The following is a 27,690-nucleotide window of genomic DNA, read 5'->3' on the forward strand; positions in this document are numbered from 1 at the left end:
CGAAGTGCTGTTTGTAGTGAAAACTTTGTAACTCTTGTTCCCATGTGGTTACACTTTATACCAATGAATAGCTTCTGTTTCTTGAAACTGGCGATAACTTTAGAAAGGTATCTATATATTAATACGTGAGCCAAAAACTTTGTATCTCTTTTGACGAAAAATGGGGAAACGTAGGCAAATGAAATTTTGCACAGTTATAGTTTACGCGGTGAAGGAGTGCATCGAGCTAATATTATTTTGAAATTATGCTTTTATCATACATTTTTTTAACAATATAACATTACACACACTACTTACAACACACATACTAGAAAAAATTACAGATTTTTGAGTGACAAGCGTATACATACGAATTATACTCTTTTATTTATGATTGAAGTTTGTTGACAACAAGGTGACAAATTGAAAATGGATTATAGTTTTTTTATTGAATCTTATATACTATTACGGCCATTCCCAATATTTGATCTATCTCTGGTTTTGCCCTACTAGAGATAGGAATAACTCACATTAGACATTAGAGACCTATATTTTATGTCAATTGTGAGTTATTCCTATCTCTAGTAGGGCAAAACCAGAGATAGATCAAATATTGGGAACGGCCGTTAGACAATACTTATACGGCCAGTCTGAGATCAGCTGAGCCCCAGAGACAAGAGTTGAAAAAAAATATGATAAAAATATAGGTAGTAGTCCTAATATAATGTCGTTGAAACTAAGGTCAAATTTCGACCATTGGGCGATCTCTAGTCTTATATCTTTAAACGAGCAATTCTTGTATATATATATATAATTGGAATCTCGAAATCGGCTTTCGGGTTTTGGGGGCGATAAATCGATCTTGTTAGGAATCGTTTTTAGAAAATGTCATTTTATTCGTGTTTTATCGAATACCGAGCAAAGCTCGGTCAAAAAGCTAGTAAATATAATATAAGTAGCGGCAAATAATGACGGGAAACTGATATTTTAAATATCATTTTATAATTACTAAAAATTAGCAATTGAAAAAATTTTAACATAAAAAATTAGTTACATTTTTTTCCAAAGTATTTTAAACGGATATTCCGTCTATACACACCATAAAAAAGGTTAGCCATGGAGCATATTTTCTTTCGTATTCGGTTAAAAAAAACATGACTATATTTGCTTCGGGACATTTTCAACCGACACCACCCGAACACGTTACCGGCTTTACGTCAAAACAAATCTTCCAATAAGAACTACATACGCAGAGTTCTCAGAATACTGTTTTATTTAGTAAGATAAGTAAGGGAAAGAAAGGCCCAAACAAATAAGCTTATAGGGATTGGGTAAAATATTCCAGATGACAAGGAAATGGCTTGCGGCGTCTCCGACGTGACTCGAATTGTCTAATTTCACGTATGCCCGATACGACTTCTACAATATATTATTATACCGACTCGACCCTGACGACCTCTGTGGCTCAGTGGTGAGCGCGTTGGTAGCTCAAGCCGGGGGTGGCGGGTTCGAATCCCGCCGACGGAACAAAAACTTTTCAATGTTCCCGGGTCTGGATTTGTATTAAATATGTGTATGATATAATAAAAATCTTAAATATATGTATAGTATAAAAGTATTAAATATATTTCCGTTGTCTGGTACCTGTAACACCTACCTAGGTCCTAGGTACTTAGCATGGGGCCAGACTGACGTGGTGTGAAGCGTCCATAGATATTATAAATTATTATAAGTGCTATTTCACACTGTATCAGCCACATTTTTGCAAATAAACGTTCATGCAAGTAAACAAGTGGGCTGGTTTGTTTTGCTAGGTCTAGTCACAATAGACAGAACGAACCAGTAATCCAGTAATAAACTTCAAACAAACTGACGAATTGGCACGAATACTGCTATACTGTCCGCTGTAAGCATGCTACGAACGGCATATCAACGCAGGTCAAGGTGCGCGCCGGCCCTTATGACAAAAAATATACCATACCAAACTGTTGGATTTTGTCTCGTTTTCTGGATTTAGCTTGCGCCATTTAAATGTCCTTTATTGATTTCATTCTCTAAGAACGTCGACAGTGAGCAATCAAGAATGAAAGTTTATATAAAATAAGCATTTGAATAAGTGCTTGTCTTTCACTTTACTGCGCGCCTCTGTGATAAATAGAAAAGGATTTGCCGGAATAATTAATTATAATCCTCGCTGTTACGGATATGAACACATTATAACAATTTTACAATATACCTATTACCTAATATAAATCAGAAAAGTTCAAAACTTATTTAACATAGTAGTTGGATGATGATAAGTGATAATTTTTTTTACTGTATTGATAACTGAACAATTAGTATATTTGTTATTAGTACATGTCTACAAGGATCATGTAGCCTTTGCTTTTGCCTGCCTTTCAATCAAAAGCTCTCTCACAAGTGATAAGACAGCGGCGTTGGATCTACTTTCATTCACGTAAAAAACATGCTTTTAGAATTCTAAATACAAGCACACCAATATAGCAGACGACAGATAAACTTACACTCGACCCGCTGAGCGGTAGAAACGAATCAATCAACGAACGAATCAACGTACCTAAAACAAAAGAGTTAAAATAAAATAAAAAGTTTTGAGCGAAGCCACACTGCTGTTGTATTATATGCATTAGGATTGGCTGCATTGTGACGACGCACGTTAAGACAACATAATATTATGATGGTAACGCGTTAGGGCGCATTCAGATTTCAGACGTGTTTTCAGCACGCATGAATTCAGCTCGCGTGTTTTTCCAAACACTACATCAGAAAACGCGCACGTCTGAATGCGCCATTATTCATCCTCCCACTTGACGAAGTGGGAGGATGAATAACGATTAACGACGGACAGCAGATGTCCTGTCCAAAGAGATGTCAAAGCGCCGAATCCCCGGAACGCATCCATGATGAATATTATAGAGCTAGTTAACGATTGCAACTCCGTTACGCCAAAATTTACAGAAAAATCGGTTCAGCAATTTGGACGTGAAGAGGTAACAGCCAGACCAACAGACACTTCCACATTTATGATATTAATATAGTTGCTTATAATAATAATAATAGCTCCCACACCGGTTTCGGTGACGGTGGCCGGTTTCATTGAAACCAGGCCAGCTACGCAGGAGTAATTTTATAGTGCCCAAGTGTGTGCGCAGTACACAAGAGCACTCTATATTCCTTTACTCTCATAACCCAGTGGGACGGCAGACCGACACGACCGGCGAGAGATCAGGCGCAGGACCGACTTTTTACATGCCCATCCGACGCATGGATCATCTTACTTGTCAGACAATCAGGTGATCAGACTGCATTGTCCTAACCAAACTTGGAAATAACATGTTTCCAACGCGGGAATCGAACCCACGACCTCCGAGTCAAGAGCCGCGCTCTGTACCACTGGACTACGGAGGCGTTATAGTTGGCATAGTTGCTTATAAAACGCCTGAACAACGCCACTGCAACGCACCACAATGAACAGACGAACGTCGAACATATAACCTCCTCCTTTTTTGGAAGTCGGTTAATGAAACAATGTAGCTCTTTCTCGTTGGAAATGTAGACACGACAAGTTTAAGTATAATACTTAGTGTGAGTTTTGTTTGAGTTTGCGAAGTTGGGCGATAGCGTCGCTTATTCACGTCTGTCACCGAGTCTCGGATGCGAAGATAACGTAATGCTTCCTACAAATTACCGGACAAGCGCTTTCTGTACCTCGATTCTGCTATGATAGCTCGTTCGTCTCGATGCCTTTTCAGTACGATGAAACTACAAAATTGTTTTCTCATACAATATGAGAAAACAATTTTGTAGTTATGAGTCAAAACTCGTCAAAATACTATTTCTACAGAGTGATACTTCTCATATATTGGACCCCTCAAATAAGTCTCCGAATAGTAATATAATAATACCATAGTCCATAACTCATAAATAGATACGTACGCGTAGGTAGAGCAACGAGAACTGTATTTAAACCATTATAAAACCAAATGAAGGTAAGTACGTTTTTTTGACCCTGTAACTCTATATTTATAGATATTACTGTATTTTGATGTTAAAACTTAAAAAATCAGTTACATTAATTTTGTTTTGTTTGACATAAAATGGAAGGACACTTTATTGCTGTGAGATAGGATCCGGACTGAATCGAAAGTAGCAGAATCAGGGTACAGTTATATTTTCATCTCGCTCTTTGTTGAGATCAATAAAGTTGTTCAGCATATAGGTATTTAGATATTAAGGAAGAAAATGCTTTAACCTAATAATATAATATACAAAATTTTGTTGCTGAAATTTTTGTTACCAAAATATTTTGACACGGCTGGCCCGATAACATTAATTATGGTAAATAATAATCCATTATAATATTATACCTAATCACAATATTATTATGATTAATTTTCTTTAAATCGCAAAGTGGTCACTCTGCTTGCAATTCATATGTCTAGCAATTATTTGATATTCATTAGTTTGACAGTTTAGAGTTCATTTTCTGAATTGATTTGAATTTTGAGAGGACTTTGTAACCTTTAAATTAGGTCTGCTGTTACCTCGTCACACCCAAATGGCTGAACTGATTTTGCTGAAATTTGCTTTGAAGACACTTTGAGTCCCAGTACAGGATATAGGATACTTTTTATCCTGGAAAAATGTACGGTTCCCACGTGATGTTAGAATTTAGTCGCAAAAAACTTTGCCCGGTCAACTAGTAATATTATATTATGGCTATTACTGCTGTCTGTTCAAGACATTTAGGGCTAATGCCCCATTTACCTTCTAACATTTAACTGAAGCATTAGTTTCATTGATCGTAACTGAACCCGGTAGTACACCGCATGCGAAGTTATGGCCACCATAAATAGAGTGAAAACTTGGATTTACTCATCGATATGTATACGATACGTATAGAGCGGGTGTTTGGAAGAGTTGAGTGTGCAAAATGTGAGGACCACTTTCTGTGAATGGGGTTGAATTCAGTAAACCATGATGATCCTAAATGTTGCCAAGAGTCATATGGATCCATAAATGATTAAAAATAATACTAAAACATCTCCTGGAAACATTCAGAATCATAATCTGGACGCTTTTCTGAGTTTAACCCCATTCACAGGATGCGGTCGTCACATTTTGCATACTCATGCCTCTAATAACGAATACTGGATATAGAGGTAAACAAAAATCCAACTTCCAAAGTATTATGCCTTTACATGCGGAAACGCCGACGTAAGGAACACTTACAGAAAGAAAAGTAGCATATGTATTTTTCCTGTTACATGTTAATAAATCCGGTCAAAAGCGATAACATCCATTGGCCTACTGACTTTTCCATTCCTGCCTGAAAATAATAATATCCGACTGACATAACGAGCGAATGAAAAGAAGAAACTGTTTTTGTGTGAGAGTGAAAGAGACAAGCGATGTTCAATGGAAGAGTATACCCAGAAGAAATTCACCAGATTTCCATCCATCAATATTTATCTATCTATAAAACATTACTCGCCATAATTTTAAAGTTTCAAAAATATTTTTTAAGAGTCTACCCCGAAGTCTTCCACTCCTCTCGATTCTAAGCAACTGGAAAGTCTTTATAATATCGTAAAAATCAATAATAGACGTGGGAGAGCCATGCTTCGGCACGAATGGGTTGGCTCGACCGGAGAAATACCACGTTCTCACAGAAAACCGGCGTGAAACAGCGCTTGCGCTGTGTTTCGCCGAGTGAGTGAGTTTACCGGAGGCCCAATCCCTTACCTTATTCCCTTCCCTACCCTCCCCTATTACCCTATTCCCTCTTAAAAGGCCGGCAACGCACCTGCAGCTCTTCTGATGCTGCGAGTGTCCATGGGCGACGGAAGTTGCTTTCCATCAGGTGACCCGTTTGCTCGTTTGCCCTCTTATTTCACAAAAAAAATGTATAAAGATAAATATTATTTCTTTTACTCCATCACTTATTATGTTTCAGCATGGTAACCGTAGTTGAAAATTGTTCCGCGGTTAATTACTGTTGTGGGTAGAATGGTAACACAAAAGGCGATTAAAATGGACATCATCAATTATAACTATAAAAGCATTAAAAACGAAATGGTTTAATTAATGACACTGTAAGATGTTTCGTACAGATTGTCAAAATCTAAGAGTAGACGCTGTACACAATTTTGAAATCACATAAAAATATGAAAACCTTATTAATTCGAGAAAAATGTGCAAGAGTATTTAAAGTGTATCTATAGCGTTCTCTGTGGAAATACAAAAAATCGGCCAAGTGCGAGTCGGACTCGCGCACGAAGGGTTCCGTACCGTTATAGAGCAAAAGTATGCCACAAATTGTGTTTTTTGTATGGGAGCCCCCTAATTTTTTTATTTTATTTTAATATTATTATTAATTATTAAGGTACACATAATAATACTAAAGGATTTTATAACAAGTGTCTAATTGTTACCATTATGAGTTAAAAGTCACAATAATATTATGACAATCAGAGACAGGGAACATAATGATATCTCGATCAGTAAATATTGCTTAATTATAAAATAGAATGTCATTTAAAGTTTGACATGCTTTCCTTTGTCAATTAATTGTTCTGTTAACTTATAATTAGAAATGTTTTGGCACGTGGAAGAATATCAAACTTTGGTGTAACTTGACACTCCTAAGACATCCTACTTATGTCATCATTTAACATTTTGTATAGCACATTAGTCATTTTCCGTAAAGTGATCTGCGGGGCTAAAATATTCGCTTTGAAGAATTATGATATAAATCATATGATTCATTTTTATAAAATCGCAAAATGCAACTCTGCTTGCAATTCACTTCTGTATTTTTGTACTGATTTGACATTTGTCAGTTTGACAGTTTTGACAATTCATTTGCTTAATTGATTGAGAGGAATTGCTAAATGAGACTATTTTAGCCCCGCTGTTTTCTTCTAGTCAAAACATTAAATATGCGGCAGTTACGCCTACATGACAATATCATCTAGATCCTCACTGTATTAAAACGGTCAATTATCAATAGTTAAAGTAATCGAAAACTTAAGATACCACTCCACGCAGTCTCAACTTTACTTGACGACTACAAACTAGTGTACAAAGTACAAAACAGTAGCAGAGTAGACAGAACTAAGGAGTACCTCGACTTCATACAAACGGGCGAATATCAAAGACTTCTATGATGACGAATATACGCAGGTTGGGCGCCACTGTCACTTTCAACACAGTACGTATTACAATATTTATAGGGAATATTGTAATACTGTGCTTTCAATATGTTACACAATGCTGAAAACGCATTAGTATTAGGTACGGCGCGCATCGGCCGATATAGCACACTATGTTAAACGTATTTTTTTTTGAAGAGGGGAAATGCATTACGCATCTTCCGCCCCCTCGGGGGAAGGGGCAGAGGCATGTCGGACTCCCTCCGCAGAGGTTTACCGACTAAAACCCCCCCATCAACGCTACACGTGAAGGAGCGGGATCGCAGTGCATTCAACCGCGTCCTCCACAGCGCTTTGGCTGCAGCAGCCTTCGCCGCCGCCTGTCTGCACCGAGAGGCTCCCCGGGCATCGGGGGAGCCTTTCTCCTCGGGGCCTATGTTGCGGACGGTGATCCCTCGATCAACCACCCACAGGCCTAGGCTTCAACTCCATGGCGGGGGCGGTTTCCCTCACCCCGGCCTTATTGGCTCCAGGCCGCTTGCGCGGCCGAGCCTTGGTGGGAGCCTTACGATTCCTCGTGCTGGGAGGCTTGCTGGCTGCTGTAAAACAGCCGTTACTCCCCAGCACGTGGTTGCTCTTTCTGCCGAGCTCTGCGCAGAAGAAGCAGCTGGGCATCCTGAGTCGGCCTACTCGTTAGTTATATTAACTCTGCCTACAGCTAGTCAAAAATAGTATACACCAAACATATTTTTTTAAATCACATAAAAATATTTTTTTTAAATCGAACGAAAATATGTCAAGGCGCAAATTCTTAAAGTGTGTGTTAATATCCATACCAATAACTTAATATTAACAATCCGAAAGTGTATTTGTCTGTCTGTTACCTCTTCACGACCAAACCGCAGAATCGATTTTGATATACTTTAAGTTCACGGAAAGGACATACACTTTTTATCCCGGAAAAATGTACGATTCCCGTGCGATAAACGAATTTTGGCGCAACGGAGTAGGCTGTCATTTAGTTCGTCTATATTTTTTATGACAGAGAAAATCATGGTAAGTGGTAACTCTTAATAGCTATGTCCACACTGTGCAATTTCATCTTCAATTTTCATCATCAACTTTCATATTGGCGCATTCAATAATTGAATGCGTCAAGGAACGCAACGCCAATATTGTCTTTTTTGAAGTTTTGGATAAGGTCAGAGGGCATGCGTCGCGGGCATGCCTCACGTTCGCTGTTGACTGCGCTATAACGCATGCCCTTGACGAACAGAAAAAGGCACAGGTGGACAAAGGTATTGGCCTACACGGGGACCAAATATTGTTTTAAATTGAAGTCGAATGTCAAATAAACAATGCGATAGACACGTAACGCCTACCACGCGATCATAAATAACTGCCCAAATTAATTTCTTCAAAGCTCATTTATATGACGTCACGTGTGGTCACGCGACTGCCCCAAATCTATTATGTAGCATGAACGAACCTTTAAAAATTTAGCGAAACTAGAACCATATTATGCTAGCATATATAACTTTACTGTGTCCTTTCTCGGGACTTAAAGTTCTCGCGCTGGTTCTTCTCATCGAATTCCCGGTGGACAGTAACTGTAGACACCAATTAGGACTATTCTAAATGGTTCAGAAATAAAATAATGTTATGGGCGAGATATAGCTACATAATAATTATATTTCAATATATATAGTATATAAAAATATTATTAATTATTATGATACAAAGATGACATAGAAACCGTTTAGATCCTACAACTAGATTTATAAATGTTAAAAGATGCTACGAAAAGCGACTATAGATTTAATTTTTGCGAAGAATGTAACAAAACTCAATACCAGATCGCGGATTTTATCCAATCCGACCTCTGTTCGCTTAAAGCCATCAATCAATGTCGTCAGTGGACACTGCAAGTTTTTCTGTGCATTTTGTGAAGCACCCTTCTATCTGCTCGCTGACTCTTAACAAATTCGGAGATTAGTCTCGTGGATTATTTACTATTTTTAAATTGTAGTCCTTTCCTGAGTGCTTTCTGCTTTCATCTGCAAATAAGTTATGTAGCTTTACGATTAAGTACGTAGCCCCTAGGTAACGTAACTTAATAAGTTTGTTTTAAGCTTTAAGCAAAAATAAACCTAGAAAACTTTAGGTCAAATTTCAACAACGCGTTTAAGTTAATTAGATATTATACTAGTAGTTGGTACTTTTTGTAGGAATAGGTATGTCAATGACTCGTCACTTATCACTATGTTATTGTTTTTGACTGATATTTAAAATTATGTACTAATACGACATTAAGCGTTATTGGTAAATTTTTGCCAACTATCTTCTAACTTTACGCAAAAAAGAAAGCAAGAGTTAAGTAAAAGCAAGCAGAATAAAGTGCTAATAATTAATAATTAATCTTTATACATTTCGAATTGATTATTATATCATCAAACTGATATCATCTTAAAAGTTTCTTAATATATAAGAGAGTTTATTGATACAGCTCTTCAAGGATAATAATATATTTCTTACCCATTGACAGTTTATAAGATGGCGGCGTTAATTTGAAATTGGAACAAGCGCAAAATCATCTAAATAGGATTGTAATCAAACCTAAAAGGTAGGTTAAATATCTTTTACTACTCTTAACGAAGTTTTCTCATTAGGAGGTCAAAGACCTTATTATTGGAATATTTTTTAATATACAGTGTATGTCGCAGTCATAACAATATAATAAAAAAGTTGGCCTTTAGTCATTTGTCACTCAATGAATGCGCTAGTTATTCAATCGAATCGCAGATTATACCACATGACGGCGAGACATATTATATTATCATGTTTTCAAGTATAACGTGATACGAGTTGTTTTATCATAAATAATATATTATTATTGAGCTACATCCGTGCCGATACTTCGTAAATTATTCGCGAGTTATAGCGTGGTTTATTTTGAACATGCATAACAAAGCAGCTCATCGTGTGTCAATAAGTTGGCAGCTATATTGCTATTTTTGCCGCCTATAATCAAAAATACAATAACATAATATCTATATTCATACGTGGGAGAACCATGCTTCGGCACGAATGGGCCGGCTCAACCGGAGAAATACCACGTTCTCACAGAAAACCGGCGTGAAACAGCGCTTGCGCTGTGTTTCGCCGAGTGAGTGAGTTTACCGGAGGCCCAACCCCCTACCCTATTCCCTTTCCTGCCCTCCCCTATTCCCTTTCCTTCCCATCCCTACCCTCCCCTATTACCCTATTCCCTCTTAAAAGGCCGGCAACGCACCTGCAGCTCTTCTGATGCTGCGAGTGTCCATGGGCGACAAAAGTTGCTTTCCATCAGGTTCTCGTTTGCCCCCCTTATTTCATAAAAAAAAAATCTTTTTCTGCAATTGATTCAATGTTTTGGTTCCATTTTTCTTATTAATAATTAAGGCTTCTGCTTCTGCTTAGGAGTAAAAAAATGTATGTATTATTAAAATCATTAAGATATTCTGTGCAAGGAATGTTTCATACGTAGCTTGCCTCTGAAAAATTGATGATGAAGTAAGTGTGGCCACTATACATCTCAACGCCATCTTGTAGTTTGATGATCTGCTCCACAATTACGTCACTTGTCAACGTAATCTTAGGGTTAATTCAGACCGCAACGACGCGTAGTCTATGCATCTCAAGACCGTGAGACGTCTTGCAAATCTGTCAAATCCATACAAAATTAGAAATGCATTTGCGCGTCTCGTTGCGGTCTGGATTGACCCTTACAATTATTGTAGTATCACTATTTTGTACGAAGTCGAAATGGCTCAAGAGCCAGCGTCGTCTGATAGTTTTTGGATATGTGAAGGATGTCTGGCAGTAGAAAGCAACTGTAAAAGATGTCCGGCAGTGGAAGACGAGATTCCTACAGTTAATCCGAAGAAAATAAGATAAGACATTGAGCTTTATACTCTTTATATAAAAGGTTAGGTAGACCTTCAGAACTGGATACATCCGAAAGTAACCGCAACCGAAAATGCTGGTCGTTCTTACCTCTAAAGGGATCCTGAGCAGGAAAACGTTCAGCTTTTATAAAATAACGAAATTCTGGCTATTGCTGCTCTTACTCAAATAAAAATGACACCGCGCCGCGCCGCGCTGGTGTAATTGTCAGCTGCTTCGTATCAACGACAATAATAATTTTAGTGGCAAAGATCGTTGCAGGGGTGTATAAATTAACTAAAGTCATATGTTTAGACATCAATTAATACCTCAATATTATTTGATTGTTGGTCATTTCTATAAATTATAGGTATAGCCTTAACTGCTAACAAAAGTTTATTCTTATTCCTAAAGGAGCTACAAATATGATACAAGTATTTCATATTCCACGAGTACTTCCAAGAGTCGGGCTGATGAATTGAATCTAGTATCCTAAATAGACAGATCCCGTACGTGACGAGGGTAACGTAATGCCTTTCAACTAAAAAGAAAAATTTTAGTATGAAACAAGAATTTCATTACGTCTCTGTGACATGACATTACTCTCAACGACTCCCTGTTTGGGGTCACATTAACAACATCTTGGTTGCTCCGACATTCTCGGACTTATATAAAATCTGTCGTCTATTTTGTTTGACGTTTTTGTTCTTTTTCTTTCGTTTCTCATTTCGAGTCTCGAGATAGGCATTTCTAGTGACTTGACATAACTATATTTAACGATTTATAGATATAAGGTACATTGGAATTCGCTCTTACAATAGACTCTTTGATCTTTTGTGTCACCTAATTCAACATCGACAGAGCTAGAAACGAAATAAAGACGTCATACATTTCATAGCTGGCAGCGGACATTTTGAATTATTCGATAAACGTGCTGCGCCCGACCCTAATGCGCTTAGCTCCATTATTTCAGACGTTCTCACAATATAATTTTAGTTTGGACAATGATCACCTTTTAGTAAGCCGACGTGGTCTATTCGCACGTCAGCTTACTCGTTAATCGCTTATCTAAACAGGACGGGCGCGGAGCGCGCCATCTAATTACATAAGCACTCATGGATTCATTTTTATTCCAATCCGTAAGCGTTGACGATTTAAGTTCGAAGGAACATGGATTTTAGTTGGAATGAGCAGAATAATTTTACTCCCCTGTTCTGTCAAAGCTGTTTTTAAAATAAAACCATATATAAAATTTCGCTCACAGGAACTCACCATTAGAATTTTTTAGCGTCTATTAATTTTCAATACAATAGGCATATTTAAAAAAAACATCTTTCAAAATCGATATTGGTTCTTTAGCTGCAGCTTGCAACTCATTTGATGCGATTAGTTTGATGTCAGTGGCCTAACGAATTTTTGAAGTTCATCAAATGAATGCATATTGCCCATCAGTTATGTTATGTTGGTAATTATTTATATTATGTATGTAATATGTTCTATATGAGATGCATTCCTAGGAAATTCTGTTGACCCGAAGCTCGGTGCAAGCGTTTTGGTTAAAATAGTTAAGTCAATAACGCAAAGCCTTTGCTCTATGGAACCTCACACAGCCGTAACATTAACTTTGCAAAATAGCTAATATCTATGTAAGTACAAATAAAAATAAATCTTAAATTGTAAGCCTCGCTAAAACTCGAGAACGGCTAAACCAATTTTGCTAATTTTATTCTTCAAATATTCGTGGAAATATAGAGAAGTTATATATAGGGTGCAATTAAACCTACCGGCAAAATTTTTTTAGGGCTTATAATATTATATGTATAGGTATCATTAGGAAAGTCTATTTAACCAAAAAATACCCACTTAAAATCGTTGCAGGACGATCACTTCGCGGCGGTGGGTAGATCGGGGGTGATGCGGGTGGTGGCGTGCGCGCGGGTGGCACGTCATGCGCGCGCGGCGACGCATAGTGTCCATTAATTGTGGTGTTTTTAGGAAACTTTCGGATGCTATTTCTCAACATTTTAGTACTGAATGACCATGAATGATCATAGAAGAAAAAATACGTGTACTATTATTTTTTACAAGGATCAATAGATCGAAATTTGACCGGAAGGTTTAATTGCACGCTGTATATAGTTAGAAATAAAATTGTCCAACCATCACCTGCTTTATGAATCACGTTTGTTCATTTCATGCAAAATTTTAATTAGGAAATTTCTGATATACACACATCTCGTTAGGTTAGGTTAGGCTATTTAACGGTTTTTTATTGCCACTCTAAGATGTTTAGCTCGTTGTAGAGGTGTTTTCAATACGCGAAGTGTATTCACCCAGACGAGGTCATCATCACAGTGAAACTGGTTTAGTCCAGATATTATGCTAATCTTTTATCGCGTTTTCCAATAATTTTAAGGCTCAACTCACACTGGCGCCTCGCATTTTCGTTGCAATACTTGAATAATAAACCAATAGGGGTGAATTTATGCTGTAGTTGAAAAATAACGTTACGCGACGCTTCGACCCTCCACCACTGTTAGTTAAACCTAAGTAGTGAAAAGAAAGAATTAAAACAATTCTTTCTTTTCACTACTATTACCACAGAATATTATAATATATTAGTCGTACCAACAGAATTCCCACTAGCGGAACCCGTTTAAAGAAATAACGACTCATGCTACGATACTATAAAGTTCAAATATCCGACCGCGCAGTGCTAGGTGGCTACAATTATAATATTTACCTACATGTCCGCTCTCTTTCTATCGCATAACTCATACCTTTTCTGACGAAATCAAGGTTTTCGCCTTTTAGAATTTTTTTTTTTTAAATTACTATTGATACGAATAACCTTTTTATAGTAATATAAAATTTTAGTAATACAACCTATATTTTATAGTAGTTTTATATATTCGATTATATTGCAGGAAACTTTTACAATTTAAACATAGTAACTTGTGTTTATTTCTGTGTAGTTTATGTGTTTCTTCGTATAAAATTGGTTTATTTGAAACCAATTTCATACGAAGAAAGAAATTGAAAATTGCTGGTGTTTTTTTACTTGTAAGTATTACTTTTTTCAAAGTTATTACAGGTTGTTTAGTTGAACTTTTAACATTTATTTGATAGAAGCTAATTTTAATAATCGATTAACTAAAGCAGGCGTCAGTTAAAGGGTCTAAATATATATGAAAACTTTTAAAGTTTTCATTAATTAATAAAAAAACCCTCGTTATAGTAAACAAATCCCCACTGGAGTCTGGAATGGATCCGCTTGCGTAGCTCTAACAAATATTTTCCCTCACAATTCGATGGCTAGTCCTTGTACTTTTTATTCAAAAGCCACTTCAAATCTTTCTGCGCTATAAAATCAGTAAAATTTTATTTTTACGAAATCTCTTGATTATTTTGTCGGCTTGTTTACTAACAAAGTATAGTATAATATTGTACTTATAGCAAGCTACCATATTCATGTGCATAACATTTCACTGTTCACATAATAGAAGTAAATAATTTTGTTATAACAGAACGCAAAATTATAAGCTGAGTCACAAATTATTGTGCTCGGAATCAAATGAAAATAAATGTTTAGTATACTCGACATCACTATAATCATAATATGGCGCTATATTATTACTGGAAATTCGTGAAGATATTTTTATCTTACTTGTGAATTGTGATCTTGAATAATGCATTTTAATTTTTAATATGTTTACTGGATAGTCGTTTTATAATAATAATATAATAGATCCAGCTAAAGAAATACAAAATTCTTTCTATTTATTATATTTTATTTGGTTTAAATAGTACCTACCTTAATATATAGTAGGTATAGGAGAAATAACTACAAAGTATAATCTTTGTAGTTTATAGAGATGATTCAAGATTATGGTCAAATTGTAATATTTGACTGAATGCAGATAGATCATTAATTAACGACGATGTAAATCCAGTTCCACATCTAAATATAGATTAGTTAGTTCAACACCCCAAGCGATACGAGCACTTTAAGGGACCCGAGAGATTTCGCAGAAATCCATTATGAATTAGTCCCTAAAACTTTGATGACTTTATCCCAATATGAGAATATAGAAATATATGTAGAAATAAGGATAAAGAAGGAATGCCCAGCTATAAATAGCTATTTTTGACTAGACTTTAGACTAGCTAATACAGCTAGTAGTAGTAGTTTCAATATTAATTATTTATTAATATTTGCCTAATCGCCCATGAAATAGAACTTAATTAATAGAAGATATAGACAACAAAGCGATAGGTAGAATCGGCTAGTTATAGGTTTTTTTTCATTTGGAGTTAAAATAGTAAGTATAGACGTAAAAATCTGGAGACTGAACGTGGAGAAAAACATCATCTATACGCATACCAAGGCGTCAAGCCGGATTTCTTTGTCCTTGAATATAGATGAACAAAAGATGAGTGCTTCTGAATAAATGATAAGAAAGGACTCATCCGATCTTTTAAACTGTCTTTATTTTAAATAGACAATAAAACATATTATATAAGCTCGTCAAGGGCAAAAGTATGCTTATAAAATAATGTATACTGGTGAACGTAAGGACCCAAAATCAGTGCGTGACGTGCATTGGGACTTTTTGTTAATAACATTGATAGATAAAAGAAGTTAACAATACCCAACGGTCCCCATTCACAATTCGAACACTCGATAAATCTCGTAGAGAAATTTTCACCTAATTGACGCCATATGCGATGGCAAATTGTACATGTGTTACCAATACGTTTCTTTATTATGATCGTTAGCGACTTTATTGGCATGAGTATTATTACAATACTGTTATAGCTTTATTTTGTAACAAATTTTCAAGCTATAAGTTCGTCAGTATTTATAATATTTTTTGTTGACTAAAGTCTTTTCGCCCAGTTCAGATTATTTCGTTTTCTTTTCCTTTTTCAAGTATCCAATAAATTCATATATTCTTATTTCTAAAAACTTTTTCTTTTACTTTAGATAAGTCATAGGACTGAAATACATAATATTAAAATAACGTAGGTAATTTTTGTTCCGAATAATGAAGACATTCACTAGGGGACTGTCTGAATATGTCTGAAATAAGTGTCACTAATTAATGACTGCAATACATTAAGCAACGGAAGGACTGAGAACGGACTATTTTTTTTACGAAATTGTTTAGCGATTTTTTATTCTTATGTGTTTCTTTCCACTAAGTGTTTATTGAACAGTACTGTCTGATATTGTATTTAAAAGTAAGGGAGAAAAAGAAATAAATAACAAACTTGTAGAAATCAAACGTTTTTTTCGCTCCAAATGAAACATAAATAAAATAAAAAATATTTAATCTGGATTCTCATTTTGTTACATACAAACATCATGATTTTCTTGCTGTTTTTATTTTGTGTGCCACTCCCGAGTCGCACTTGGGCAGTACTCTCACTTTTTTTTTCTCAGGTTTTATTTTTTTAAATTCCCTATTCGACTGGTCCAACTTACCTTATGTATCGGAGTTCCCCAAAAATCGTTCAGGAATATATTGGAAATGGGGGTGTGAGGTCTCAGATCTCTGTTCTCCTTGATAGCGCTAATGTCGTCAAAGACAAATCCACAATACAGGCAGTTGTGATAGACAACAATACACGCCAGGACCAGTACAGCCCCGAGCCCCCGACGTGGATGCTTCTCTGGCGTCGGTTTTGGCTGCGGGGCTGTTGCTGCCACCTTCCGTTTGCCTTTTCCAGTCCGGGTTCTCACAGAGGAAACCATGCCTCCGAATTTACACACACCACCGACACGGTCCATAGCGATTCAAAACACTCAGCACTTTACCTACTTAGACGGAGTCCCCGGTGTAAACAGTTCGACATTAATAGGACGAGAAATAACCTTCTAAATCATAATCTAACGCGTTAGACGTCGTGGAACAGAAATTAAAATGTTTGTTTACTTCACTGCGATGCACATGTCACATCTTTTCAGACGAAATAATGAGTTTGACATTTATCAAAGTGACCGAACTTTCGACAACACGTCCGCACACGAGGCGCTCCCGCCGATGACTGCCGAGTCGCGGCGAGTGATTGCCGCGTTGTGTCACGTGACCGGTCGTTTTACTGCAGGTCGTTCGGCACTGCGCATGCGCGGCGCGCGTAGGCAAGTTTTATGGCGCCATTTTTTTTCTTAAAGTATTCTTTCTATTTTTTTACAGTAAAATTATTAACACAAAATGTAAAATATACTTACACATTAAAAATTCATACATTTCAATTAAGTATCAACATTTAGTAACTAATTCGACAACATTATACTTAATTGTTAGGCTGTAGCTAAACATTACTTGTTAGTATTACTGACTCGCGCTTAAAGTTCGCTTATCTATTATAATATTATTATTATGTTTTCATACAATATCATTGTTATGAATAATATGATGCAGAATACTGCGACCTGGGGGGTAAGGTTTACTTAACGTGAAGAAAATAAAAATTTACTTACCTACCTATATTAAAATATAAATATTTTATATATAATATATTCGTAAATCTTACAACTGAGATAATAACTAATCGGCCCTGACTTCAACCCTAAGACGTCTAAATCTGTGTCCCGCGGTGTAACCCGTGGCTTAAGGGACATAATAATATAATAAAAGACTATAAAAAGGGTAAAAATGGTTTATGGTAGTGATGATGATGATGAATGTAATTTGCATAGTAGCATATTATGCTTTCTGTTCTTAAAACAACGTCAAAACTACTAAACGTGTATCTATAAAGAGTCAGGAGTTCTCTCAGCACCTTCCGAACCATGGTATACGTTAATTCAAAATCTTACTTGTTGGTAGCAAATGATTAGAATACTGCTCACGAAACTGAAGTCAACACAAGTTTCCATATAAATTTCGAGGAGTTTCCCCAATTATTTATAGATCCCTTCATCAGGTCTGAGGTCATCACTTTTATGAATATGGTACCAAATTTGGATAATAACCTATACAGCAAAATACAAAGTTGAAAATCGGTTCACAAACGGCGGAGTAATCGCTGAACATAAAAAACGAACATAATACCTCCCCCATTTTGAAAGTCGGTTAAAATTGTAGTCTATGTGTTATTCTGATGTATAAGCTATATTATTGTAAAGTTTCATTATAATCCGTTCTGTAGTTTTTGCGTGAAAGAGTAACAAACATCCATACATCCAAACAAACTTTCGCCTTTATAATATTAGTAGGATAAGTAGGATAGTAGGATAACTCAAAGGTGGCTGACTGACATAGTTTTTTTTTTATGCGCGGGGAAACCCTTTAAGGGTGGGGTTGTGCCTCAGTTAAGCTGAAGCACCCCGGGGGTATGTGGGACTGCCGGCAAGAGCGCCGGGCCTACCCACTAAAACCACCTGCGGTTAGCCTTCAGCCGTATAAAGGAAGGATGTCCCGGATCTACCAAACACAGGACTCCCTGCACGACCGGCCGGTCTACCTCAGAAGGGACCGGACTTCCACCAAAGGATATAGTGATCTATCAACGCACAGCCCAAACCACTGGATGGATCGGGCTGAAATTTGGCTAAGAAGTAGATGTAATGACGTAGGCATCCTCTAAGAAAGGATTTTGATCAATTCTGCTCACAAAGGGATAAAATAGGGGATGAAAGTTAAAAAAAAGACGGGTTGCACTCCGGGAGTGCCGGCAGAAGTGAAAACTTGATTATTAACGTTGTGCATTATTTTTTTAAACCCATTTTTTATGAAAATCGATTTTTAAAAAATCGATTTTAAATTAATCGAAACCTTTACAATCGATTAAATGTTTAACCCATTTTTTATGAAAATAGATTTAAAAAAATCGTTTTTTTTTAATTAATCGAAACTCTTACAATCGATTAAATTTTTAACCCATTTTTTATGAAAATCGATTTTTAAAAAATCGATTTTTTAATTAATCGAAACCCTTACAATCGATTAAAAAATATCGACAATCGAAAAAAATAAACAATCGATTGTTCGATTAATCGATTTCGATGTTACAACACTACATTACTCTCCAACCGTCTTACAGTTTTTCGATCAGCACGAGAATCTGACGCGAGTTTCACAGTTTTTACCCATCCCACAAAAGTGCTCAACGCCGCTAAAGAAGTTTTCCCTTAAAAAAAAGTTTGTATGAAACTGTGTCAATTTTAAACCGATCGGGCTGATGCAAAGCTACTATTACGTAGGCATCCGTTAAGAAAGGATTTTGATAAATTCCACCCCTAAGGGAATAAAATAAGGTATGTAATTTTGTATAAATATATAGAGATTAGATTAGATTTTAGATTTTCGAATGATTGAACTGAAATTAAAGATTGGAGCTACTATGATAAAGACGTTCGCCTAAATAGGGTCCCGTTTTTACCCTTTGTATAAGGAATCACAAAAAGGGGTTATATACTATGCTAACGCGGACGAAGTCGCGTGCAACAGCTAGTTGTTTATAAATTATAATAAGACAACATTATTAAGGGGTGTGTACACTGTACAATAACCTCGGGGTTATTGTACAGTGTACACACCGCGCATGCCCGCAGTATGAAACGGGGTTGGGGCGGAGAAAGACATTTTGCTTTGAATTTGAAAAGTCTTTTGTATGTACTTTGAAAATGAAACATTAACATGGGTTTAATTAATATATTATTGGAAATTGGAATTAATGCTGCCCATAGCAATATTTATGAAATAATACTTTTCGACTTTCGAGTTGACTTGGCGGTTTTTAAACCCATTAATCTCCCAGCGGCAACCGGCTGCAGCATAAAAATTGAAAATCTATTGTGTCTGCGATACCCACGATGGAGGTGTTAATATCTAAAATACGATCATAATAATATCTCTCTCATCTTATTATAATACGGACTAGGGTGTAAAATTTATAATATTTTTTCGTTGTAATTTATACTTATATGATGTTGCATACAACATAAGTAAGTAAATATTTTTTTTACGGAACAACTTCTTCATACAAAATATAAAGACACAAAAAATTACAATTCTATTACGTGCCAGTCAAATTTGACGCGGTAAAGTCCCGTATCAAATTGGAGGCCACAATATTCCATGGGCTGATAAAAAAATGAGCACCTGAGGCCAACGTAGGGGATACGAGGGTGATTATTCGTCGGTTTGCGTTGTTCCTCATCAATCACGGGAACCCCTGGCCCCAGTTTTGGGGCATCGTCCCCCTGGGGCTCGACGTGTTGTCCCCGACCGGACTCAAAAAACTTCTATATCAACGCCCCGTGGGGACATATCGTTGTCTGTTATTGCGCATGTGTTTGGTTCAATTAACGAATGTTGTGTGTTTTTTTTTTGGTACATTCTTATCAAGTTTTTTCTTCCTGCAACATCATTAAAGTGTGTTTATGTTTGTACCATCGAAAGAATTGCGATTTATAGGTAGATGACGAACCTACGTCATTTGGTGGGGTTATGTCAATCCAATGTTATCTGTGAATTGTGATTGTGGTGTGTTTGTGAGTCGGCTGGGTATAATATAATGCGACCAAATTACACAGGGTCGTCAATCTGCCTATGAATCAGTTCTTTATCTAGACTAGATGAAAGTACATAGAAAAAGCTGTACGATTTCAATGGGCTCGGTCGTCGCGTGAGAGATGTAGTTTAGTTTAAGCTTTTTAAAAGATTCAGTCTAAAATTATTCCCTAGTCATTTGACATTCAGGCTATGAATATCGATTAACTAGGTGACCGACAGTCTATGTGTTAAAACTGTGAATAAAATATGGCACACGACCTATTAAGCTTCGTTCATATTTTTAAGGTCCGTTACACCACGTGTCAGGGAATTAGCATCTAGGTCGATTTCCTTTGTGCGGATTTAGTCTCTTATGCAATTCACGTATACCATGTAGGATACTCGCAGGAGCTCTTTCATACCTTCTGGTAACTTAGTTGCAGGAAGGAACCTAGGAACCTAGTTCGACATAATATAAGGGGGAAATTATTGTAATAAGTATACTTTCATTAGGTCTGAATGGTTATTATGATACTAACTTAAACTTTGACAAATAATGATGTAAACTTAAATCAGATAATATGAATATTTTGATATAAATAGGTAGATAATTATGTCAAAACTAACGAACTAACTGTCAGTAAATTGTATTAACTTGACTAGCAATTATCTAACATTTTGCACGTCGAAAAATCGACAAAGTATATAAAACACTGCTTGAATTGTATCACCCTCTGTACCATATTTTTGCAAATAAAAATTATTAATATTAAGGTGTAAAAAAAATACATCGTCACGAGGTAACTTTTGAGACTTTTAGGGGCGGTTTCACTACTTCCTGATAAGTGCCGGATAGGCTATCCACAACTTATCTGACAGATAGAGTATGGAGTATCTGTAAGATAAGTTGCCTATCCGACACTTATCAGGAAGTGGTATAACGGGCCCTTAAAATTGGAACAAAATTGGAAAAGGCAGCACCGCGGGTAGCAGGTCCGTCAATGCAACGTGTGTTCTAATCTTCTTGTGTTCTTTACACATGAAGTTTAGTTTTAAAGTGTTTAAAAAAACATCGCATCCATCGCCTTGTCCAACACTACACTTTATGAACTCGACCACCGACTATAAGTTTAATTTTGCTCCATGCCACTATAAAGCAACGGTGGCATGGGTCGCTGGACCAATGTTAGTCGAAAATGAAACATAGCCTAGTTTTTTTTTTATCTATTTATTAAAGGGGTTTTGTCGGTGACCGACTATGCCACCCCTATGAAACAAAATATAAAATTACAACATAAGATACTTAAATACTACTTACAATAAAATCAAAAATATATATGTCTAGTAGAATTCGGGCCTCTCTAATGTTTCCTAAAATATCATAACCGAGGCTACTACGTCGAGATTCGCCCCGACCACACTGCATCAATACATGTTGTACATGTTCAGGTGTTCCACATAATGCACAATTTGGCGAATCAACCTTACCCATCATAAATTTGAAAACGTTTGATAGAATGTGACCGGAGCGCAATCTTAACATTGCTACTACATCTTTTCTCGGCATAGATAGTCTGTCAAACCAAGGGTAACGAGGAGGACATATAGCCTAGTTATTAGAGTGGCATTTTATTTTAACTTTTGTTGTTTTGAAGGATCGGAAAGCCACCTTAATGAGGGCCAAGCCGCAACACAGCAAGCGCTACTCACACTATCATACACCAGCGAGTGTCAGTCTTAAAACTTTAGACAATAAAGTTGGTCGGAAGTTGATCCGTCGGCGCCGACTAATGGCGAAGTTTACTTGTCATAGCCACATCAAATTCTACTCACGTCGTTCAACTTACACTATAGTCTTTAACACCAGTGGTTTGTTTATTATTTTGAACCGACTTCAAAATGGAGAAGGTTATCAATTCGACGCATATGTATGTGTGAAAATTTCAGAAGTCTAGCTATAGCGGTTCTTGAATTACAGCCTGGAGATAGACAGACAGACGGACAGACGGACAGACATCAAAGTCTCAGTAATGGGGTCCCGTTGCCTGATATTTATTTAGTATCGTCAAGTTACGTTTTAGTGTACCAATAACTAAACAGAGAAAAAGCCAAGAAACAAGAAAATCACCACTAATTTCAACTAGTCCGTAAACGTTTTGGAGGGACGTGTCTAAAATTGCTCCAAGTTTGATGTATTTGCGCACCCGAGATAAATTTGTTGGGGAACTTAGTGAATGTGAAAAGTTTCCAGCTTACTTCAATCCATTACACGAATGAAATATTTCTTTGTTTTCTGACTCCACCGCGAGACGGCAAATTACAACTCTATCATTAGTCAAAACGGTACACGGATTCCTCGTAGGGGTGTCGCAGCATGAAGAGGTATTTTAATTGGTTTGGTCATAATATTAATATAACTATAAATTAAAATTGTGTGTCTAGCCAGTTACTCTCAAGCTTTTGAACCGATTAACTTATACGAATTTTGAGGATAACTAGTTGCGAGCAATATTTTGTTGTACCTTAATTGCATCGTGAAAAATAAAAGTTTAAAAAATGCTGCTTAAAATAAATGTTTCTCATATAGCAACGCCGAAATATACAAGATGTTAGTGTAAACACCGTTATCCTTGAAATCATCAAATGAGCCCGTCAAAATGACCACCTCTTTTATGATAACAATACCTATCTTCTTTTCCCTGCGACATATACACCGTTATCCTTGAAACCATCAAGTGAGCCCGTCAAAATGAACAACTCTGTCTATGAGAACAATGCTGGGAACTCAAAAAAAATGCCGTCTTCATACCCATACGGATGTCCGGATCGGCAATTTTTATGGGTATGAAGACGGCATTTTTTTTGAGTTCCCAGCATTGTTCTCATAGAAAGAGTTGTTCATTTTGACGGGCTCACTTGATGGTTTCAAGGATAACGGTGTATATGTCGCAGGGAAAAGAAGATATCAGGGATATCCCGAAATCCCTAGGGATATCACGAAATCGCGGTAGATACCGAATATTCTTGTTTCTTACGTCTTCTTACTAAACAAATCTAGTGATATGTCATTTCACTAAACTAAATCTAGTGAAATGTCAGAAAAGCGGATACCGCCGAATAAAAATCGAGCTACGCATTTCTCTCGCTCGCTCTTATACCCTATCACTATCATAATGGGGCGACTAACCCTAAATTGACGATTTTATAATTCATTTTTATACTTGAAAAAAAGCCCCGAATTGTTTCATTTTGTAGACATAGATACTACATTATATTTTATTATAATATATATTATATAATAAAATATATTATCATATATTTTATTATATATTTATAATACACTGTATCATAAACGAAGGTTATCATAGTCAAATATGATGTGGAATACTATGAAAATAACAAAATGTAACAAAAATAGAAAATATATTTACATACGATATTTTAAGTTTACGTAAGAATTTTACAGAACATTTCACATTTATTCAGATCTTTTTATCGTTGCGAAATGTATTAAAAAAAGTGTGAAAAATGGAAAAAAAAAATGGACGAAATTTTCCAACAGTGAGCGAGTTGGTAATAATTAAGCTAAAAACACTTGAAGAAGACACCAATAAGACTTCTAAGCATTTATTCACAACATTGTAATACACATCTTTACGATTTTCATGAAATTTAGTTTATAGGGGGTTTCGGGGGCGACAAATTGATCTAGCTAGGAATCATTTTCAGAAAATGTCATTTTATTCGTGTTTTATCGAATACCGAAATACCGACCAAAGCTCGGTCAAATAGCTAGTGTCATATTATATACGTTCACAACACTCTCAATCATGATAAATAAATCGAACCTAAAAGCATCTTGAAGCTTTTCTACAGTGTGCTAGCCCTGCCATCTCATAATAAATAGTACGTACATTTAACAATACGTCTCTTTCAGGCATTATTGTACGTACACCGACGTCGTTAACCTAATTATACGCATATTAGACAAAATTATATACAAACATGCGTAACATTAAATCTAGCTAATTGTTTGTCATTACGTTGTGTATTCTGTATTAACATTATGTGGACTAGCGTCTATTAATTATTTTCTATGAATACAGTAAATAATTAAAAATTTGATTTCATTTGCTTATACAGGTAACAAAACTAATTGATAATACTTTAGGGTGTGTATGTGTTCCTTGTAGAGAGTTCACTGTGAAAGTAGCACCGCTGAAAATCCATTTTTTTTTCACTTTTGTATGGGAAAACTCGCTGGGGCGCTTGCCCATACAAAAGTTCCTTGTTTAGCTTTTGTGTTGCAGAACATTCCCAGATGTTCCTATAATCTAGAATGTTCTGGAAATTTTCTAGAATATCTCAATATGTTTTAATTAATAATGAAATAATATCAACCCGCGGACCCAATTTTTTTTCCTGTTTTGGTTATACCGCGACTATACGGCCAGTTGTATAATTCGTATATTATTATGATGCATATTGATTTTCATTTACTTATACTATGTTTCTGCCTCAATCTTTGAGCACAAACGGTCTGTTACAACACACGACTGGCTACTTGCCAACAGACATGCCATGTTTTTGTACTTACAAAATACTTATAGCCCAAACTTAACTATAAGTATAGAAAATACTAGATGTCTACACGTTTGTACTTATTACAGAATCCTTACTAATATCATAAGATATGCGAAAGTGTGTCTGTCTGTTACCTATTCACGCTTAAACGACTAAACAGATTAAGATGAATTGTGGTATGGTGACACTTAAAGAGGCAGAAAAGAAGCTAGGATTATTTTTGTTACGACTTAAGAGTAATAATTAAAAATAGGATTTTCGGCATAACACAATTATTGCAAGCGTCAATTTTTTTTTGATGCAAAGTACCAAATTTTACCAAAGACGTATAAATGCAGATAAGGCGGACTTACCTATAGGAAGTAAGCTGTTTTGAAATTTGCACCGACGACAAATTCCGTAATCATATCTTTTATATACTTAATATTTATTTATTTATATTTTATAATATTTACTAGAGGACGACCATCCATTGCGCCAAAATTCGTTAATCGCGTGAACCGTACATTTTTCCGGGATAAAAAGTATCCTATGTCTTTTCTCAGGACTCAAAGTATCTCCATGCCAAATTTCAGCACAATCGGTTCAGCAGATTGGCCTTGAAGAAGTATCAGACAGACAGACACACTTTCGCATTTATAATATTAGTATGGATTTATTTATATAAAACTTACAGCCAAGTAATATCAGTGGCAGTTTATGTCTAATTAATTAATTAATTATTTATTTATTTATATAACATGGAAAACTTACAGCTAAGTAATGTCGGTGGCAATTTTATGTATGATTATCAGAAAGCCAATTAAAAGTTATTGTGAATATAAAATGTATTGTTCTATGACCATAATATTGTAGAAGATATGAAATATAGAGCAAGAATTTTAGGTCTATCAATTATGAAGCAAGCTATATTTTCAATTATGAAGTCAAGGAATATTTCATTTTCCATGAAAGTAAGAATTCGTAATAAAAGATTTTGCTCCATGTTTCTTGTATTATTTGTACGTTATACGCAAGCTGTACATTTCTCCTGACAAAATTTCCAAAGATTTTATTTCTATTGCCGTCAAATTTGGTTCAGCGTATAAAACAGACAAACTAACTTCCGCATTTATGACATTCGTGTTACTTTATGCTCTTCTTATTATAAGTATTATATAAATTTCTCTTGTCACAATGTTATGGTTATCGTACTCCTCCAAAACGGCTCTACTGATTTTTACCAAATTGTATATGCATATTCAGTAGGTCTGAGAATCGGCTACTGGCTACTTTTTATATTGATAAAATATGCATTTGTTGAATAAATAATAGTAAATTATTACAACTCGAGACTGACGGCAACCATTGTTGTGCAACGGGATAGCGATGGACCATGGTAACATGTATTTTTTAATTTTAATTGGTAACATTTAGACACTTCTATAAAATAATATGGGCGAAATACTTTATATGGCAAAACAACGTTTGCCGGGACAGCTAGTATTATATAAAATTATAGATTGATTACAATGATTATCATAATAATATTCTTATTATTACTACCATATTTTTGCAAATAAATCTTATCCGTATTTAATTATGTTTATATTATAGTCACTAATTAATAACACTAGCTGTTTGACCGAGTTTTGCTCGGATGTGTTTATTAGGTTGATTATTTTATTATTTAGTATTTATTTCGCTTGTAACTTACTTTTTTCATTATTTTAGAGTATTCACTATTCGCATTTTTCAAGCTCCTGTTATAATTTAATCCTGAGAATATATCTATAGATCTACAGGTTGTAACAAAAATAAGTGATAATACTTTAGGGTGTGTACGTGTTCCTTGTAGAGAGTTCACTGTGAAAGTAGCAGCACTGAAAGACAAAAAAAAAATCACTTTTATATGGGGAAACTCGTGACGCTCGGGCTCTTGCCCATACAAAAGTGAAAAAAAATTTTCGTCTTTCAGCGCTGCTACTTTCACAGTGACTTCTCTAAAAGGAACACCCTAAAGTATTATCACTTATTTTTGTTACACCCTGTATACATACATATAAATAAAATTGGAGTGTCTGTTTGTAATATTGAAATAACCGTTTTTTACTACATGCATATGAATATTTAGACGGTACATACACCAAAATAATAATTTTTAGATTTTTTGTCTGTCTGTATGTCTGTCTGTTTGTTCCCGCTAATTTCCGAAATGGCTGGACCGATTTAAACGGGACTTTTATTGGCAGATAGCTGATGTAACAAGGAGTAACTTAGGCTACTTTTTAACCGACTTCCAAAAAGGAGGAGGATATTTTTTTCTTTTTTTATATTTTACCTATGTATTTACTCCGCCGTTTGTGGACCGATTTTCGCAATTATTCTATTGTTGCATAAGATATGGTCCAAATTAAATACCATGTTCATAAAAGTGGTGATCTGATGATGTAATCCATGAGAAATCGAGGGGACTCCTTGAAATTTATATGGAAACATAGCGTGATTTGAATTTTTTGAGAAGGACTTCAAGCATACACTAC

At 35.8% G+C, this 27,690-nt stretch overlaps 1 protein-coding gene across 1 annotated transcript in view; it reads right to left on the minus strand.

Annotated features, from left to right (window-relative positions):
• Positions 1-17,131, minus strand: part of LOC121729003 (protein O-mannosyl-transferase Tmtc3) — a 210,860-nt gene extending 193,729 nt beyond the window's left edge. The window contains exon 1 of the mRNA XM_042117373.1: positions 16,567-17,131. Coding sequence (XP_041973307.1) covers positions 16,567-16,872 — 306 coding nt within the window. The 5' untranslated portion in view covers positions 16,873-17,131. The remainder of the gene's footprint in view (positions 1-16,566) is intronic.
• Positions 17,132-27,690: the final 10,559 nt, after the last annotated feature.

Source organism: Aricia agestis, chromosome 7 (assembly GCF_905147365.1).
Source record: "Aricia agestis chromosome 7, ilAriAges1.1, whole genome shotgun sequence".
Taxonomy (NCBI): Eukaryota; Metazoa; Arthropoda; class Insecta; order Lepidoptera; family Lycaenidae; genus Aricia; species Aricia agestis.